The 17,582-nt window shown below is 40.8% G+C and overlaps 2 protein-coding genes across 13 annotated transcripts in view; both read right to left on the bottom strand.

Moving 5' to 3' along the window:
- Positions 1-462, bottom strand: part of LOC133466806 (pecanex-like protein 3) — a 35,957-nt gene extending 35,495 nt beyond the window's left edge. For both annotated transcript variants that reach the window (XM_061750840.1, XM_061750842.1), the window contains exon 1: positions 36-462. The gene's annotated coding sequence lies outside the window, so the exon portion shown is untranslated. The remainder of the gene's footprint in view (positions 1-35) is intronic.
- Positions 463-6,650: 6,188 nt separating this feature from the next.
- The window catches only part of LOC133467296 (neurexin-2-beta-like), a 199,488-nt gene continuing 188,556 nt past the window's right edge, over positions 6,651-17,582 (bottom strand). For 6 of the 11 annotated variants that reach the window (XM_061752003.1, XM_061751997.1, XM_061751999.1 and 3 more), the window contains 3 exons: positions 16,701-17,029; positions 13,644-13,728; positions 6,651-11,339 (listed from right to left, as the gene is read on the bottom strand). In XM_061752003.1, coding sequence (XP_061607987.1) covers positions 10,534-11,339; positions 13,644-13,728; positions 16,701-17,029 — 1,220 coding nt within the window. In that variant the 3' untranslated portion in view covers positions 6,651-10,533. The remainder of the gene's footprint in view (positions 11,340-13,643; positions 13,729-16,700; positions 17,030-17,582) is intronic. The other 5 variants (XM_061752001.1, XM_061752004.1, XM_061752005.1 and 2 more) reach the window with 1 other exon arrangement.

Below are 17,582 nucleotides of genomic sequence, written 5' to 3'. Positions count from 1 at the left end.
GCTACAATTGTGCTCGGAGTTCAAACGCTTCTCACATTTGAATCCCAGCACAGCGTCCAGTTAGCTTTAGCCGTCCATCTCGCCTCATAGCCTTCTTCCGCATCCACTCCTTACGAAAAAAAAATCACACAGCTTTCCTTCCCAGAATGTTAGAAAGCGACGTCTCACAACAAAGAAAAAAGAAAATAATAAAATAAAAAATATTATTCTGTAAAATGTAGCCGGACTTTTCCCCTGTGACTAGAGGCTAATGTATAATTTCTCGAGGCTCCCTGGTCTTCTTTGACAGTTTCGGGGGACGGACAAGCCTCTTTAACGGTGGTCCCCTTTCATGGCGAACGTCAAGTGGGTCTTTGGCGAGAAATGGGAGCGTGTTCAAATGTTTCGGAAAAGGAGGCCAAGTAGAGTTGCTAGGGTGCTAGCCAACAACTAGTTAGCTCACTCACGCGCGCGCACACACGCACGCTCAAGTGAGTAATCAGCGAGAGATATTCCCATAACGCTGATTGGTCACATCTTGTAACGTCACCGAGCGGGGCTTTTCGCCTCCCGATCACTTTTGTTATGTACAATTTCTCAAGCTTCACTTAGGGAGTTTGTGCCTTGTTTCACAAATATGCTGTCTCCATCTACATGGGTCATATTCAGTGTTGTGTAGATTACTTTGGAGATGTCGTTGGTTACAATTACAAGTTACCCTCGTAACCCTGTTGAAAATGTAATCGTAGTGCAACTATTTTAATTGCTTTCCCAAAGTAATATAACTATTAACACTTGATTACATTTGAATAACTTTTCTTAATTTTGAAAGAATGCATCAACCGGACCCTTTGTTTCCTCAAAAAAAGTGCATTAAAGCCATATATTATTATTTGGGAATTAACCACACATTTGCTCTTTACACAAATAATAAACTGAATCGTTTTGTAAATGATAATAATTGGAAAAAGTTTTGGTCTATCATTAAGTTTACTTCTCTTTAAAATGGGAAAATAATGTAATGAGTTGCTTTTTTTAAAAAAAGCATGCTTAACAAAGATGTACTTTTCATAGTTAATTTAGTAATAAAAATAAGGATACAACTTTATATTCATAAATGCAAATATGGCAATCAGAAACCTACTTTTACAAACTTTCGCAATGATACTGTTGCATGCAGCAAACTTATAAATGACTCTAACGACAAAAAGGCTCTAAAAAGTAGAAATATTTGTAGATGTTTTAAATGGTTTGAATGCACCTCACTAAAACCCTTGGCATTTTTGTTTTTGTATGTGCCGTATACTATTTATATATTGAATGTTCTTGATACTGTATGTTTGTTTCATATACAATATATAGTATCTTGTTCTGTTGACACCACCAGAAAATGATTTAAAATATGTTTATTAATGTGGTTACATAGTTTCATATTTGGCACCACTCACCACTTTTGTTTACCTTAGAAACACTAAGGTAAACAAAATATAGGAAATATCCCTCACATGATGCAGTGCAGCTGAACACCACTACAATTACAACAACATATTGTTAAATGTTCACCTCTCTACAGTAGCAATCAGAAGTTCAGTATGTTGGGAAAAGTTGTTGCTTCTGTACTTGCGTTACTATTATTATAGTATATATGTAATTTTATGTTGTTTTTATCCCTTCAGAATCAGAATCATCTTTATTTGCCAAGTATGTCCAAAACACACAGAAGAAATTTGTCTCCGGTAGTTGGAGCCGCTCTTGTACGACAACAGACAGGATGCCTCCTGAAGTCCACGATCATCTCTACAGTCTTGAGCGTGTTCAGCTTCAGAGGATGGGATAAGAATACATACTATAAAACATAATTCAAGTTTCCACCTATTTTTGCCTATTTTTTAAGTTAGTGTTTTAATTTGATCAGGTATTAAATTTGAGGTTTGAGTGATATATATTTTATTATTATACTTTTGTTTTTGTTGTTGTTGCCATATTGTAATGATTAAATTTAACCATATATATATATATATATATATATATATATATAAAACCCCAATTCCAATGAAGTTGGGACGTTGTGTTAAACATAAATGAAAACAGAATACAATGATTTACAAATCATGTTCAACCTATATTTAATTGAATACACTACCAAGACAAGATATTTAATGTTCAAATGTTTGGAACATCCCACAGGTGAAAAGGATAATTGGGAACAGGTGCGTGCCATAATTGGGTATAAAAGGCGCTTCCCTCACTTGCTCAGTCATTCACAAGCAAAGAGCACCTCTTTGTGAACAAGTGCGTGAGAAACTAGCCGAACAGTTTAAGGACAATGTTCCTCAATGTACAATTGCAAGGAATTTAGGGATTTCATCATCGACTGTCCATAATATCATCAAAAGGTTCAGAGTATCTGGAGAAATCACTGCATGTAAGCAGCAAGGCCAAAAACCAACATTGAATGCCCGTGACCTTCGATCCCTCAGGCGGCACTGCATCAAAAACCGACATCAATGTGTAAAGGATTTCACCACATGGGCTCAGGAACACTTCAGAAAACCCATCCATCCATCCATTTTCTGAGCTGCTTCTCCTCACTAGGGTCGCGGGCATGCTGGAGCCTATCCCAGCTGTCATCGGGCAGGAGGCGGGGTACACCCTGAACTGATTGCCAGCCAATCGCAGGGCACATAGAAACAAACAACCATTCACACTCACAGTCATGCCTACGGGCAATTTAGAGTCTCCAATTAATGCATGTTTTTGGGATGTGGGAGGAAACCGCAGTGCCCGGAGAAAACCCACGCAGGCACGGGGAGAACATGCAAACTCCACACAGGCGGGGCCGGGGATTGGACCCGGGTCCTCAGAACTGTGAGGCTGACGCTCTAACCAGTCGTCCACCGTGCCGCCACTTCAGAAAACCAATGTCAGTAAATACAGTTTGGCGCTACATCAGTAATTGCAACTTGAAACTCTACTATGCAAAGCAAAAGCCATTTATCAACAACACCCAGAAACACCGCTGGCTTCTCTGGGCCCGAGCTCATCTAAGATGGACTGACAAGTCCACATTTCAAATTGTTTTTTTAAATTGTGGACGTCGTGTCCTCCGGGGCAAAGAGGAAAAGAACCATCCGGACTGTTATGGACGCAAAGTTCAAGAGCCAGCATATGCGATGGTATGGGGCTGTGTTAGTGACAATGGCATGGGTAACTTATACATCTGTGAAGGCACCATTAATGCTGAAAGGTACATACAGGTTTTGGAGAAACATATGCTGCCATCTAAGTCTTTTTCATGGACACCCATGCTTATTTCAGCAAGACAATGCCAAACCACATTTTGCACGTCTTACAACAGCGTGGCTTCGTAGTAAAAGAGTGCGGGGACCAGACTGGCCTGCCTGCAGTACAGACCTGTCTCCCATTGAAAATATGTGGCACATTATGAAGCATAAAATACTACAACGGAGACCCCGGACTTGAACAGCTAAAGCTGTACATCAAGCAAGAATGGGAAAGAATTCCACCTACAAAGCTTCAACAATTAGTGTCCTCAATTCCCAAACGTTTATTGAATGTTGTTAAAAGAAAAGGTGATGTAACACAGTGGTGTTTTTTGGATCGTGTTGCAGCCATAAAATTCTAAGTTAATGATTATTTGCTAAAAACAATAAAGTTTATCAGTTTGAACATTAAACATCTTGTCTTTGTAGTCTAGGCCGGATTCGAACCCGCGGTTGAGACAGAAGTGCTAACCAGTCGCTCATCGTGCCTATATATATATATCCATCCATCCATTTTCAACACCGCTTATCCTGGTTAGGGTCACGGGACGCTGGAGCCTATCCCAGCTGACTTCGGGCGAAAGGCGGACTACACCCTGATCGCCAGTCAGTCGCAGGGCACATATAGACACGGACAACCATTCGCACTCACATTCACACCGTCACTGAGTGGGAACTGAACCCACGCTGCCCGCACCAAAGTCTGGCGAGTGTACCACTACACCATCAGTGACTCTATATATATATATATATACTGCTGTTGAAATCTGCGAGACCATATAAACTGTAGTGATTATCCGTGTACTCACAAATTTAAAGAACATATCTTTCCTTAGGGGCGGCACGGTGGTTAGAGCGTCTGCCTCACAGTTCTGAGGACTGGGGTTCAATCCCCGGCCCCACCTGTGTGGAGTTTGCATGTTCTGCCCGTGCCTGCGTGGGTTTTCTCCGGGCACTGCGGTTTCCTCCCACATCTCAAAAACATGCATGGTAGGTTAATTGAAAACTCTAAATTGCCTGTAGGTGTGAATGTGAATGTGAGTGTGAATGGTTGTTTGTTTGTATGTTCCCTGCGATTGGCTGGCAACCAGTTCAGGATGTACCCCGCCTCCTGCCCGATGACAGCTGGGATAGGCTCCAGCACGCCCGCGATCCTAGTGAGGAAAAGCGGCTCAGAAAATGGATGGATGGATGGATCTTTCCTTAGGCAAACACTTCAAAGCTTCTTTAAGTGGAGGTAATATCTCGTCTCTTCATCCTACAATTCTTTGTTTTTTCAGCAGGTGGTAGTCAAACAGCACTAAACTCATCACTGCACCTGATTACATAGCTAAACATTCTTTCTACCCCCACAATAATTAAACCTGCTGAAGTTGGTGAACGTGAGAAGCAGGTTTTATGAATTATTACAATAGCTTGGAGTACAGTATTCAAGGGTGAGTATTTTCTCATGCTGTGTAATGTAAATGTGGCAGAATTCTACAGCAGAGAAGACATTAATATAATCTATGATTCATAGATGGAAGTCATAATGTATTAATTATCCATTTTGCGTAAGCTATTCTCTTAGTCAATTGGCTGAGAAGGAAGAGCTACATGTAAATATATTAGTATATAGTTTAACTCTCTTCCCATAATTCATGCAGTTTTTTCAAACTCCTAGCATGATATAAATTCTACTCCTCCGGGGACCATTGCAAAGTATACTTGCAACACCAGGCCCAACTGTGGTCTCTATTTGTAATCAGATATAATAATAATAATAAAACATAGAACACCTCAATTGAGCTGAGTGTTCGACATCAGTGCCCAAACAAACCAGATTGAGGCAACGCTTGGGGAGAAAACGAGAGCAGAGAGCGAGCCCATGATGATGAAACTCAAGTGCAAGAGACATTTGTAGACCATATCCTAACCTGAAACTTGTATGAAACGCTTTACCTCCATGTAAAAACACGTGAACCTTCTTTCTCGTGTGTAAAATGACACCAGTGTGAATTTATTGACTGTATTTATTCCTCCACACCAGTAGAATAGTCCAACCTTTGAGTAAGGTTAAAATTCATCATGATGTACTGTGTGAGTGAGCAGTGTTCACACGATTTATGCATTGATTAAAACTGAAATCGCTTGCTTAATTCAATCATAAATCATGTTTCACCTCATGTTAAAGCTGTACTGAGCTATAAATTCTCACTTTTAGTCCAATGCATCCATCATTAAAAGGCCTTGCATTTTGTCCAAGAAGCAGCACACAACACAAGTGTGTACAAAGTATATCATCAAGTGTATTTTTTTGTTATCTTTATGCACGTTCTGTACACATATTGATATCCATTTCACATGAACACTATACAATAGCAATGAGTGAGGGATGGAATATTGTCTGAGCACAGAGCAGCTCACGTCGAATGGCACTTTTCATAAAAAAAGTAACAGGGGATCACAGAGCATGAATAATAAGTCAATGTAGACAGAACCAAACAGGGGAAATGGCTTTATATTATTAGATCCATTGAGTAACAGATTCAGCACATATAAAATGCACAATGTAATAAAACAAAAACATTTGTTTGTCCCATCCTCGTGTTTTCGCTGCTTAATCGGAGCCATGAATAATGCAGGAACACGAGATGTTTGCAGGTATCAGAGGAGAGTGTGTGCTTTTTGTCTGAGTCAAAGGCAATCTAAAATGGAACATGTTAGGAGGAGCTGTGACAAGGTACATCGAAATATCTGAGAAATAGCAATACAATTCACACATCATCAATTAGTCATCTTATGGAATAGTCTTTAAGTCACTGATAGAAAAAACAATACGTTTGGCTGCTTTACAAGGAATATCTATGTCTCCACGATATGTTTACATTTCCTGTGTGCTTTTGGATCATCCCTTAAAAGTAGTTTTTTTTTTTTAATTTTTTTTTTTTTTTTTTAAATGGAGGGTACAAGATGGACAGTGAGCTGGCTTCATAGTCATTTTCCAAGAAGCAAGGATGGGAAAATGTTGCCCAGCCCGAAAGTTGGGCCTGTGAAAGCTGTGAGAGAGGTGGGAGAGAGACGAGCATCTCGGACCTTGATTCTTCTCTGTAACTTTGCATCCACAATGCCACTTGAGTGTGCTAGCCTCTATATATACATACAAGCAATGTTTACAGATATACCTTCACTTGGTGTAGACTGAACTTTTCACATTTACCCTTATTTTGACTTAAACGCTACACCGACCACACAAAAATAAATGACTCCCATCCGTCTTACTGCAAGGTTCAACAGCCAGAGTGCGTTGAGTGATATCCCTTTTTAAACATCCTGTATTTTTCATGATAATGTCCCAGTATCATGTCTTGCGGACAGAGGCTGGGTAGGCTGGCGGGGGGGGGGGGGGGGGGGGGGGGGGGGGGAGACACTTCAAACCCTCATTATGCAACACGGCTGAGGAGATGATGTCTTACAGAAATAAAAGGCTTCCTTCTTTTTGCTCGTGTGCCACAAAAACTCAACAACTGTGTCTGTTCTGTTTCATAGACAGTGGCTGTAGAAAGTGAACACACCTTTGTTACAATAGAATTTTTTCTTTATGAAAAATATTTTAACCTGTACAATGTAACTGGAAAAGGTCACTTGACTCTTGCCAAAGTGCTCCTCCATGCCACTTGTTATGCCGTGAGTCAAGTCAAGTTTGTTTACTTTGTTTGGAGACATTTTTGGGGAAAAAAAGATTTTTACACAATCATCTGAGGGAACATTGACAAAATAATTACAGATCTGGAAAAAAGGCACAGAGGGCTTTCAGTCCATGTCTAAATGTGGTTTGTTTTGATTAGATCTCATCTTGGCATTGTTACAGATAAAGTAGGGTACACTTATACCGATGGTTAACATTTTAACCGATGTTTTTAATGTAAATGGCAAGTGTGGGCTTACTGCTGTTGTAATAAGTGACCAACACAGTACACCGCGCTCATAACAATTTCCGTTGACTTTGTGAGTTTCCACCCACAAACCAGATGTCTGTTGTAGTAACAAGACTGACCTGTGAGAGACAGCGCTGGTGCCACAATGCATCCATGGTTATGAAAAATACAAAGAAAGAGTAGTAGTATTAGAAGAAATAGAAGAAGCTCGGTTAACTGTTAGCTTATTTTAGAAATAGAAGCTAGCTGGCTAACTGTTAGCTTTTTTTTTTTTTTGGGTAGCTAAATTGGTTATCGGTCCATTTCACATCACAATCACGGAGTACATGTCTCGGCCGACCTCAACTTTGACCACGCACATGAGGATAAACGATCTGAAATATTGAACGTTTGACACTGAGAATTGTCAGCCCGTCTGTTTTCTGAGCAGATTGAGGAGGGGAAAAAAATCACTCTTCGCAGGTCCCACACCAAAGAGTATTCGCTCAAGATAATATTTTAGAGACATCCAACAATTGTGTATTTGATGACTGTGGTTGGAAGGGGGGGAATTCTCAAACTCATTGTAATAATTGGTATGTATGTAGGCTATCCCCTTAAGGTCGTGGTCTATCACCACCATAAACTTACCCAAAAAAAGAGATGTTACCTACTTGTCCACCAAGTTTAAAAATGGTTGGACAAAATGAGGGAAGGTTTCTTTGTGTTTGACATCTCTTACTTCAATGCTTTGACAAAGCTCTAGAATACAATAACCTATGTGGTGAATAGCAAATGATTTGGTGCATATCTGTGATTGAGTGAGTGAGAGTGATAAGCAAGTGATGCACACAAAAAACAGACAAAGTAATATAACTTGCCTTTTCTTTGGCAATAACAAATCTGTTAGGGAAAAATAAAAGCTGGTTGTATAAGTGTGTGCACCCTGAAATTAATAGTATCTTGAAGCACATTTTGATTTAGTGCATTTTTGGTTGCTTTTCTTCACCTGGTGATTTCGACAAGGGTGAGAGCCTTGTGTGCTGGTTTGTCCTGTTCCAAAGCTGAAACCGAAGAGGAATTTGACCTTTCACAATGACAATGAACCCAAGGATAAATCTAAGTCAACAAAAAAATAGCTTCATCAGAGGGGGATTAAAGTTTTTGACTGACCCATTGGCATTTTCCAAAAAAGACTGAAGGCTTTAATTAAAGAAAAGGTGCTTGAACAATTATTTGAAGGCGTACATATTAATTCAGTCTTCTTCTTAAGGCCCAGATGGTGCCAAGGACATTGTGAAATTGCTTTGTCATTATTATTCTTAGGCCAAATAATATATATATTTTAAGAATTTCCAACACCTGAATAGTCACCGTTAAGGTTTGCAGATTATTTTTTGAACCTATCCTCTTTGCTGAAAATCTCATCTACTTGCTGTTTTTGTGCTCAGGACAAAAGGATTATTTTGTTGCCATCTGGTGAAATCTTGGTGTTGTTACGTTAAATTCATTGATGGGTGTATTTTTGTTTGCGTTTGAGATGTTCTGTTTTGTTGGCGATCCTTGAATGCACCTCGTGCACTGTCAAAAGTGAAACTGAAAGTATGTTTCCGCTTTTCTCCTAATGCAGCTACTAATAAACCATGTAGTCTACTTTGCCCTTACAATTTTCCTCTATTCTTTAACATTTATGATTTTGAGTAAATGTTAAAAGGTAAGCATGATGACTTAATACTACATGTCAAGTGCTCGTGTGCATACTGGATTTGTTTGCTTATGTGTGATATCACGTCACTTTGTGCGAGCGTCTTATTTCGACTAGTATGCTAGCTTTCTTAATTATGTTACATTAAATTGTCTTATGTATGAATTGTATTTATGAACAGCACTTTGTTGCAGTTTTGTTGCAGTTGAAGGTGATTTGTCTGTGTTGAATAATTCAACTACTGAATACAGTCCTTAATGTAACATACATAGGTTCATGATTGTCTACATGCTGGATGGATGGTGTTGGTGCTTTATGACCCTTCCATTTTAAGTGATCTGCCTTCACCTTGTGGCACCTATTGCAATTACAAATCTCTTTTAGGTGGGGCGTCAATTATTGTTGGTGTTGTCACCCTGGTAACATTCGAATTTGGTATGGGTTGCAGGAGATGCCCCCAAAATTTGCTTAATAGTGCCTCCTTGATTTTTATTTTGAAAATTCATCTCCCAAAAACAGTTTCTCTGAATGCTGACATTAGGTAGTCTACTGGAGTAAATAATAATTTAAAAAAAAATGTTTCAAAAGCTTAATTGGAGACTCTAAATTGCCCGTAGGCATGACTGTGAGTGCGAATGGTTGGTTGTTTCGATGTGCCCTGCGATTGGCTGGCAACCAGTTCAGGGTGTACCCCGCCTCCTGCCCGATGACAGCTGGGATAGGCTCCAGCACGCCCGCGACCCTAGTGAGGAGAAGCGGCTCAGAAAATGGATGGATGGATGTTTCAAAAGCACATGCCTGAAAAGACACAGATAGTGTTCCATTTTGGTTTGAAGCATGTTTTTTATATTCAGGGACTTTACCAAAACAAACTTGTCCTACAGCTTGTGTCTGATTTCTACCAAATTTGAACCACTTATATTAAACAGATTGGTGATGCTAAATTGTGAAAAGTTCGAGTTTTTGTCATTGGTTGTTGCCGGAACAGGGCAGCTGAGTTTGATGATTCCACAAGATCCAAGCCAGACCAAACGGCATACCTGCTGGTACAAATGTATAGATGAAATAACCCCTACTGCTACCGCTCCGATTTCCTTCAAACTCTATCCTCAAATTGAGTCCTCCTAACTTTCATACTGTATGTCCCACACAAATGTGGGGCCCGTTTGTTTGATTTTCAGTTACATTGCACAGGCTATAGTTTCCATTAATATTTTAAACTTGCAAACTTGTTGTATCAGTCTTTTTTTTCACATCTGAAAAACCTGCTATTTTAACCGATTTGTGTTCACTCTCTATCGCCATTCCATCATAATGGAGGGCATTGACACTTGAGACAGAGATTACAAAGAAAAAAAACCATTAAGGAAACTCAACCCCGGTTCCTATCACTGCATCATATCCGTGCTACATACAAAGCAACACTGGATATGACTCTTCCTAGGTTGTTAACATAAAAATGATACACTTACAAGTAGTGGTTGATGGATGACAGCATTAAGGTCGCTGTGCAACTGTGACGGAAATGTTCGTGTTAACTGAAGTCTGCATTTGACAGTTGCCTTTAGATACCGGTGAAATGTCTGACATCCAACCAGAATAAAAAAAAGAAATACTGGTGATTTGAAAGTGGAGCACCCTCACATCCTCTCAGTCCTTGCCCGCCTACTCATACGTAATATTCTTTATCCTTGTTCTTTTTGCCCTTTGTGATTGCCTTGGCCACGGAGGCCGTCGCTGTGCTTTTGTCTTTGACCACCGCTCCGTTGCCTTCCACCGTAAAACTGTTGGCAAAATTGTGGCCCTGGTCTGTCTGGTAGGAGCCCTCATCCCGGTTTCGGTACTTGTACATGGCATAGAGGAGGATTAGAATGCAGAGAGCAGCAGCAGCCACGATACCAACCACCATCCCCGTGGTGCTACTGGACTCCCTGATCACCTCCACGGCGCCCGGTTGGATCTTTTCGTCGGAGGCTGTGGGGTCGGCTGTGGGCACATGGGGAAAATTGGGGGGGTAAGTTAGTCCCGGTGTGTTTCGGGAGGATGGGGGAGCAGGGGGCAGAAGCACCTGGTCTCGGGTGTTCATTTTGCCTGCGGGGATGTGGAGCTGGTCGGGGTTGGTGGTGGGAACATAAGGGGGTAAGGGGCGGGGTTTCTGGACTCCGCCTTCACCGGCGGCAGGAGGTGGCGGAAGGACTGTCCTGTCAGTGACCAACGGGGAGTTGTTATTATTGTAAAAGTCCTCATCATCGGATTCTGTCATCTCCCCGGAGCCGAAGGCCGAGACCTCCACGGTGTCACCACAGTCCTCCTGGTCTGGGGGGCAGGAAGGGTGAGGGGGGACTATCACAGACTCTTTGGTGGTTTCGAGAGGGGACAGGAGGGTAGGGGGAGGAGGGATGACAGGGTAACGGGTGGCGATGGATGGGGGCTCAAGGGAATCCACTGTTATAATAGGCAACACTAATTCACCTCCTAAAAAGGAAACAGAAAAGGTAGGGGTGGGGGGTTGGGGGGGAATCCTAAATTAGAACAGCATTAAAAGTGTGCCTGAACAGTTGCGCTCATTACCGTAGAGGCACAATCTGCTCATTAAGTAGAATATCAGTAAAGAATAAATTACCATTAACCAGCATATCAGTGATATTTTCTTAATGATCATTTTACACTGTGAGACACTTATTGCTGGAATACATAAACGAAAGCCACCACTTTGGTCTTGACTAAAATATGTGGAGTCAATGTGTGGGTGTGTAGCATATAATATTGCTAGAGGCTCACATGAGGACACAAATATACAAGACGATTCCAGAAACCAAATAACAAACACAGGACAAAGCAAATAACATACAATAAACAATTAAATTGGCATGCATAGCTTATGCACATGTGTAGGCGGCGTTACAAGGGGTGAAATCAGTGACAAATACAATATGATCCATATATTGTACGTATATATCCTATCCAATATACCCCAGATATCACATGATACACAAAGGTCATGCAATGCCATTTTGATTTTATTTGAATTCATCAAGGTTGTGGTATTTCAGTCTGGGTTGTATTTGTGCCTCCAATGTTATCCCGATCTTAATTTGAATCACATTTATAGTAACAACAAATAATTGCTAAGGTCATGTTAATTATTGAGGGTGCTTCAATATGGGAAAACTCTTTAAATGGCTGCACTTGCAGTGCCATAAACTCATGCTCTATCCGCTATCCACTTTTTCTCATGACAATTTAGTAGGATTCTACAAATGTATGCGATTTTTATGATACCAGTAGACATGCGTGATGACAATACAACAGTAAGAAAAGAATATAGTATTCCCTAGCCTCTGCTAATTTCTAATTAGCGTTTCTGTCCACTCTTTTTTTTAATAATGCCCTATGGCTTCTGGGGTTGAAGGGAGCTACATGACACAAAAATTTTTGGACTGTTATACAGTATCTACCAAGAATATTTGCATATGTTCTTGTAAAAATATCTTCGAATAGTGGCTGGGGTCGTATTTATGCAACTGTAGAGATTACCGGGTATTTATTTTAAGAAGCCATCTATTTGAGAGGACATTATTTGTTCAAATGCTTGGGTATGGGTGAAGCATGACAAGCTGATGATATTACTGTGTTACTTGGACTATGACTATACAATAATTGAATGGAATATGTAACTGCCTCACATTAGTAGTTTCTATTTGTGTGTCTTTTATTCTTGCTTCCTATCAGGGGCATGCAGAGACCTTTGGAGCGGCAGGTGCTCAAAGTTAAAAAGGGGGCACATGGAACAAGAGTTTGAAACGCCTTAGCATAGCATTGCAGGCTATTCATGAAAACAGAATAAGAAAAGACACTTCCCTCAAGGACACCAGAAATTGAGGTTTCTAGCAAAGGTGTGCGCCATTTGCTTAGTTGTTAATCACAATGATAACAAACCCACCAATTAGTATTTTGTGCGCAAATTCTACTTATTTTGTGTTCATATATTAGCATTTTGTGTGCAAGTCACTACTATATTGTGGTCAAAATAAAATTGCCATGTCATGCCTGGAGCTCTGCACATGTTAGTGGATTTATTCTCTAGAACTGTTTCTGTTTTCAATTGAGAAATTTATTTTAGAAGGTGGTCCATCTCACATTTTCCATCCACGGCATAGCATTGCTTCTCTGCCCTCAATTACTTTGTAATTTTATAGATTTTGTTTTTTAGTGTCAAGTTTGATGCATTAATTAAGGACCTTCTGCAGGACAGTAAATAAAATATCTCAACAATACATTCATAACACTCCTGATCTTGACTGCATTTACCAAACCATTATCATAAAAGGAAAATGCATTTATGAAAAATGCACAACTTCTATTGAGTTAAAATACAATGAAATTATTAAGTGATGTGTTTCTTTTCAAACGAGTTCTCTTGCATTGTTTGTCTAAAGAATGAAGCCTTATAAACAACACCTGCAGCTTCGAGTGTGTCATGAGGGTAGACAACAGGAGGAACAGAAAAGAAGTGTTTAAATTTTTTTTATTAATTCACTGGTGAGTTAAATACTGTCTTGCTGCTATAATGTCACGCTATTTACAAAGCTGTTTTTTTTTTTTTTTGGGAGAAATCTATTTGGCGGTAAAGTGTTCATTTGGTCAATGGACAACACACCCAGTGACTAATTGACCATTGATTAGGGAACAGTAAAAACACCAATTTTGTGCTGAGCTTTTTGTATTCACGCTGATGTACTGTAACTGTAACATCTTTTTTTGCCATAGAAAACCCACCTGTTCCCGGTTCACACTCTTCAAGGTCTTCATCATCACTTGGACACTCGGCTGACGCCACCAGAATATCATCCGAGTTCTGCGGCTGTGTGAAGAAAAAAAAAAAAGCTGATTTTACAAACACACAGTCCCACTGCTCACTGCCCTACGAGCCTGTTTGCTGCGTGGTTTATGAAGAAGAAATGTTGGAGTGTGTTTCAATGTGCCACTTCAGTGTTTTTTGCTTGGAGCAACGCTAGTGAAAGAACAAACAGAATATGTGCACATATTCTGCTGTTTTCATTCTTTGCCCCCATGGCGGAATCTTCCATGTTCATAAGGAGGAGCTCTACTGTGAAAAAGGAAATTCTCACCCGGCTAAACACAGCTCTTCATTTGGTTCTGTGTAAGCTGCATCTTGCAATAACAAATTCTCTCATGGTAAGTCAATGTTCGTGTGTTTTTAGAAAGAAGCTGAGGGCACACAGCGACCTCAGTATAAACTTGAGCAGAATGGTGACTAGATGGTTCACTCGGATAAATTGAAAATATATAGAAGGCTATTCAAAGGTGAAGGGAAATTGGAGGGAGAGAAATGCAAATGAATCCATCTGAAAGCAACCCAGTATTGCAGCTTTGAAGAATCCATCCTTCCAATTTCTATTAGGCTTGTCCTCATTAGGGTCCGCTGCTAACTAGTGGACACTATCTCAGGTGAATGTGGATGAGAGGCGGGGCACACCCTGTACTGGTGGCCAGCAAATTGCAGGACACATAAAAACGATTGACAACCCACACAATTTTGAGTCTTCAATTAACCTAACATGCACGCGTTTGGAATGTGGGAAGAAGCCTGCAAAATTCCATACAATATCTGATCCGATATTCAAACTCAGAACCTGTTGACTGTGATGCAGATGTGGTATCAACTATATACAGTGTACAGTATATAATAACGTATATGTACAGTATAAAGTAAAATATAGTCGATGAAGACTAAGACTAAATGTATTGGTAAAGTGAATCATGGCTCTTTTTCCATCTGATGTCATTTGTTTGTGTTGTAGTCTGTAGTAAATATACTCAAACTGTTTACATTTATTAGTCCAAGTGGGCGGCATAGTAATACATTTATTAGTCCAAGTGGGTGGTCAACTGGTTAGAACGTCAGCCTCACAGGTCTGAGGACTGGGGTTCGATCCCCGGCCCCGCCTGTGTGGAGTTTGCATATTCACCCGGTGCCTGCGTGGGTTTTCTCCGGGCACTCCAGTTTCCTCCCACATCCCCAAAACGTGCATGGTAGGTTAATTGAATACTCTAAATTGCCCGTAGGTGTGAATGTGAGTGCGAATGGTTGTTTGTTTATGTGTGCCCTGCGATTGGCTGGCAACCAGTTCAGGGTGTACCCCACCTCCTGGCCGATGATGGCTGGGATAGGCTCCAGCGCTCCCGCGACCCTTGTGAGGATAAGCGGTAAAGAAAATGGATGGATGGATGGATAGTCCAAGTGGACATTTCTTTGGCAACAGTAGTAATACGTGTGTTTTTACTATAGCAGCTGAGCTATAATGTTGACAAATGTTGTGCATCAAAAAAAGTTATTGTGGCCTGTTAAAGTTTGAAGCCAATTTCAAGCTTTACAGCACCTTTGGCCCCCAGTTCCAGCAAAACACTGCAAGCGCTCTTGTTCCATTGAACTCAAGCACAAAAGACTTCATATTTAATCCTCCTGTGAGACTTGGACCCTGAAATTTTAATTAGACATAATATTGGAGTCACACAATGAAAAATGAAATGTTTTGAATTTGTCTTTCTCCCTGAATATTTCTCTCAGAGTGCCATTGATTGAAAAACAACATTACATTATCTGCTTGATTCTAATTGCCCATTTGAATTTCAGAGAGCACACTCACATGAATGAACCTCCAAGTGCAGAACATAAAAAAGGACATTGAGATGGTATTGCAAAGGATTTGAGTATATTATTTCACAAAGGTTGGTGACATTAAATACAAAAAAAAACTGGATTTAAGTTCAAGCTTAAATAAAAATAAATAAATTAAGTTCTATGCAGTAAGCTTGTTATATTGCCTCCTTCCAACACTGCACGAGACTATCCATCCAACCATTTTCTTTACTACTTCTTTTCATTAGAGTAGCCTACGCCAGCTGACTTTGGGCGACAGGCGGAGTACTTCCTGGACTGGTCGCCGCTCAATCGCAGAGAACATATACTGTAGTAAGGAAGTGTAAGCTTAGACTGACTTTCTGCCACCAAATTGTCCCTTAGCCAGGTGCATCTCCAAGCACACACCCTCGCTGTGCTGGAAGGGCCAGCTTGGTGCAAACCGTTCTGCTAAATTGGCAAACACACGCAGCAAGTCTTGCGTTTGCATGGAAATCGGGATTCGCTGGCATTTGCGCCCCAGCTCGGATGAGCTCTTTATGAAAAGAGAACCCAGAGACACACATAACCACTAGGCAACCGTGCTGCCGAATACTTGACTATTGGAGTACTATTACTATACTGTACCAAATGGAAAGAAGTAAAAAATGTCTCATGGTGCCATCTTTGGCATCATGTTTGTAGTGCCTATCTCTCCAAATTTGACTCACTGTTACTGCCAGGTCCCCCTGTCCATTATCTGATTATTTGTGGAGCCCATCGCCCAGAGTAAGCTCACAATTTATTTTTGTCATTTTTAGTTCTTGTATCCTTAAATATTACAACAAAACAGCGAGGATGAACCTGCCACCGACATACCCATAAATGAAATGTTTTTGTTACGTTATTAGATAAATATGGATTCCGAACTGCTCCAGAATGTACGTGGCACAACTATGTGCTCTTATTGCATTTTAATGTAGTATTGATGGCTTTTAGAATTGCAACGTGCTAGTCGTGGTATCAAGAGATGGATTAAGTCATTCCCCACTGAAAGCCCAAGTACTAAATGCAGTAGAGCTGAGTATGTGTAGTGGACTATAATTGGTTGGCCGTCCAAGTTTTTTTTAATATATAAAAAAGGACAGACCCCCCAAGTGTTTGTCTTTCTAATTTTGCTTTTACGCTCTGACCTTAGAGATGCTGTCCCTTAAGCTGGGTGACCGCTGCCTGCGGGTGGTGGTGGTTGCCATCGTGGTGGTGGTCTCCATGATGGTGGTGGACATGTCGGACACAGCCACCGGGGTGGCGGACGTGGTGTCGGTGGTCAGCACGGACAGCGCGTCGCCCACCAGACGGAGGTTGCCCTCCACCTGCACGCTGGGGTCGTTCTCCGCCGCCAGTTTGAGCACCTGCAGCCCGTTGTAGTAAAGGCCAGAGATCTGACCCTGGAAGGGTCGACCCTTGTCCTGGCCGCCGATTTTAATGGCGGCTTGGCTGTTAAAGATTGTCAGCTGTCTCCCTATAAGCGAGGAAGAGAGAGGTTGATAGAAAGGGACACAAAAAAAGGTAAAGCAGACATGAAAAAGTACAACTTGAACCAGGTCGGTGTAAGTGAGCATTGACATTTAGTGATTTACAAAAAAAAAATCATTTAGATATTAAACGGGGGGGATTTACACTTTAATCATGCAGGTTACAATAAATATAGGTGGTGCTTATATTTAGGACCCTATTTATGCATTTTGCCATTGTAAAATTTGATTTCTCACTGTATGACACTGGAAAGGTACGGGTGTTTATACTGGATCTTTATTTATCTCTTAACCTTCACCAAACAGAGACCATGATTAAAACTTAAGTCACTGGCTTTAGTGCAGTGGAAAAAAATTCATCAAAATGGAGGCTAAACTCCACTGACTACTGAATTCCGCAGCCATTAAAACTCTGCGTTCTCCTCCAGTCCAATTGTTTTACCTCCTGAGAGGGACAATGTCTTGTAACAACGCCACTGACAGCAGCTACGCTGATAAGCTACATCAGCGAGAAGACTGCAGTAATGGGCCCGTTTCAGG

The sequence above is a fragment of the Phyllopteryx taeniolatus genome, chromosome 17 (genome assembly GCF_024500385.1).
Source record: "Phyllopteryx taeniolatus isolate TA_2022b chromosome 17, UOR_Ptae_1.2, whole genome shotgun sequence".
In the NCBI taxonomy this organism is placed as follows: domain Eukaryota; kingdom Metazoa; phylum Chordata; class Actinopteri; order Syngnathiformes; family Syngnathidae; genus Phyllopteryx; species Phyllopteryx taeniolatus.
This window is presented reverse-complemented; position numbering and strand designations above follow the sequence as displayed.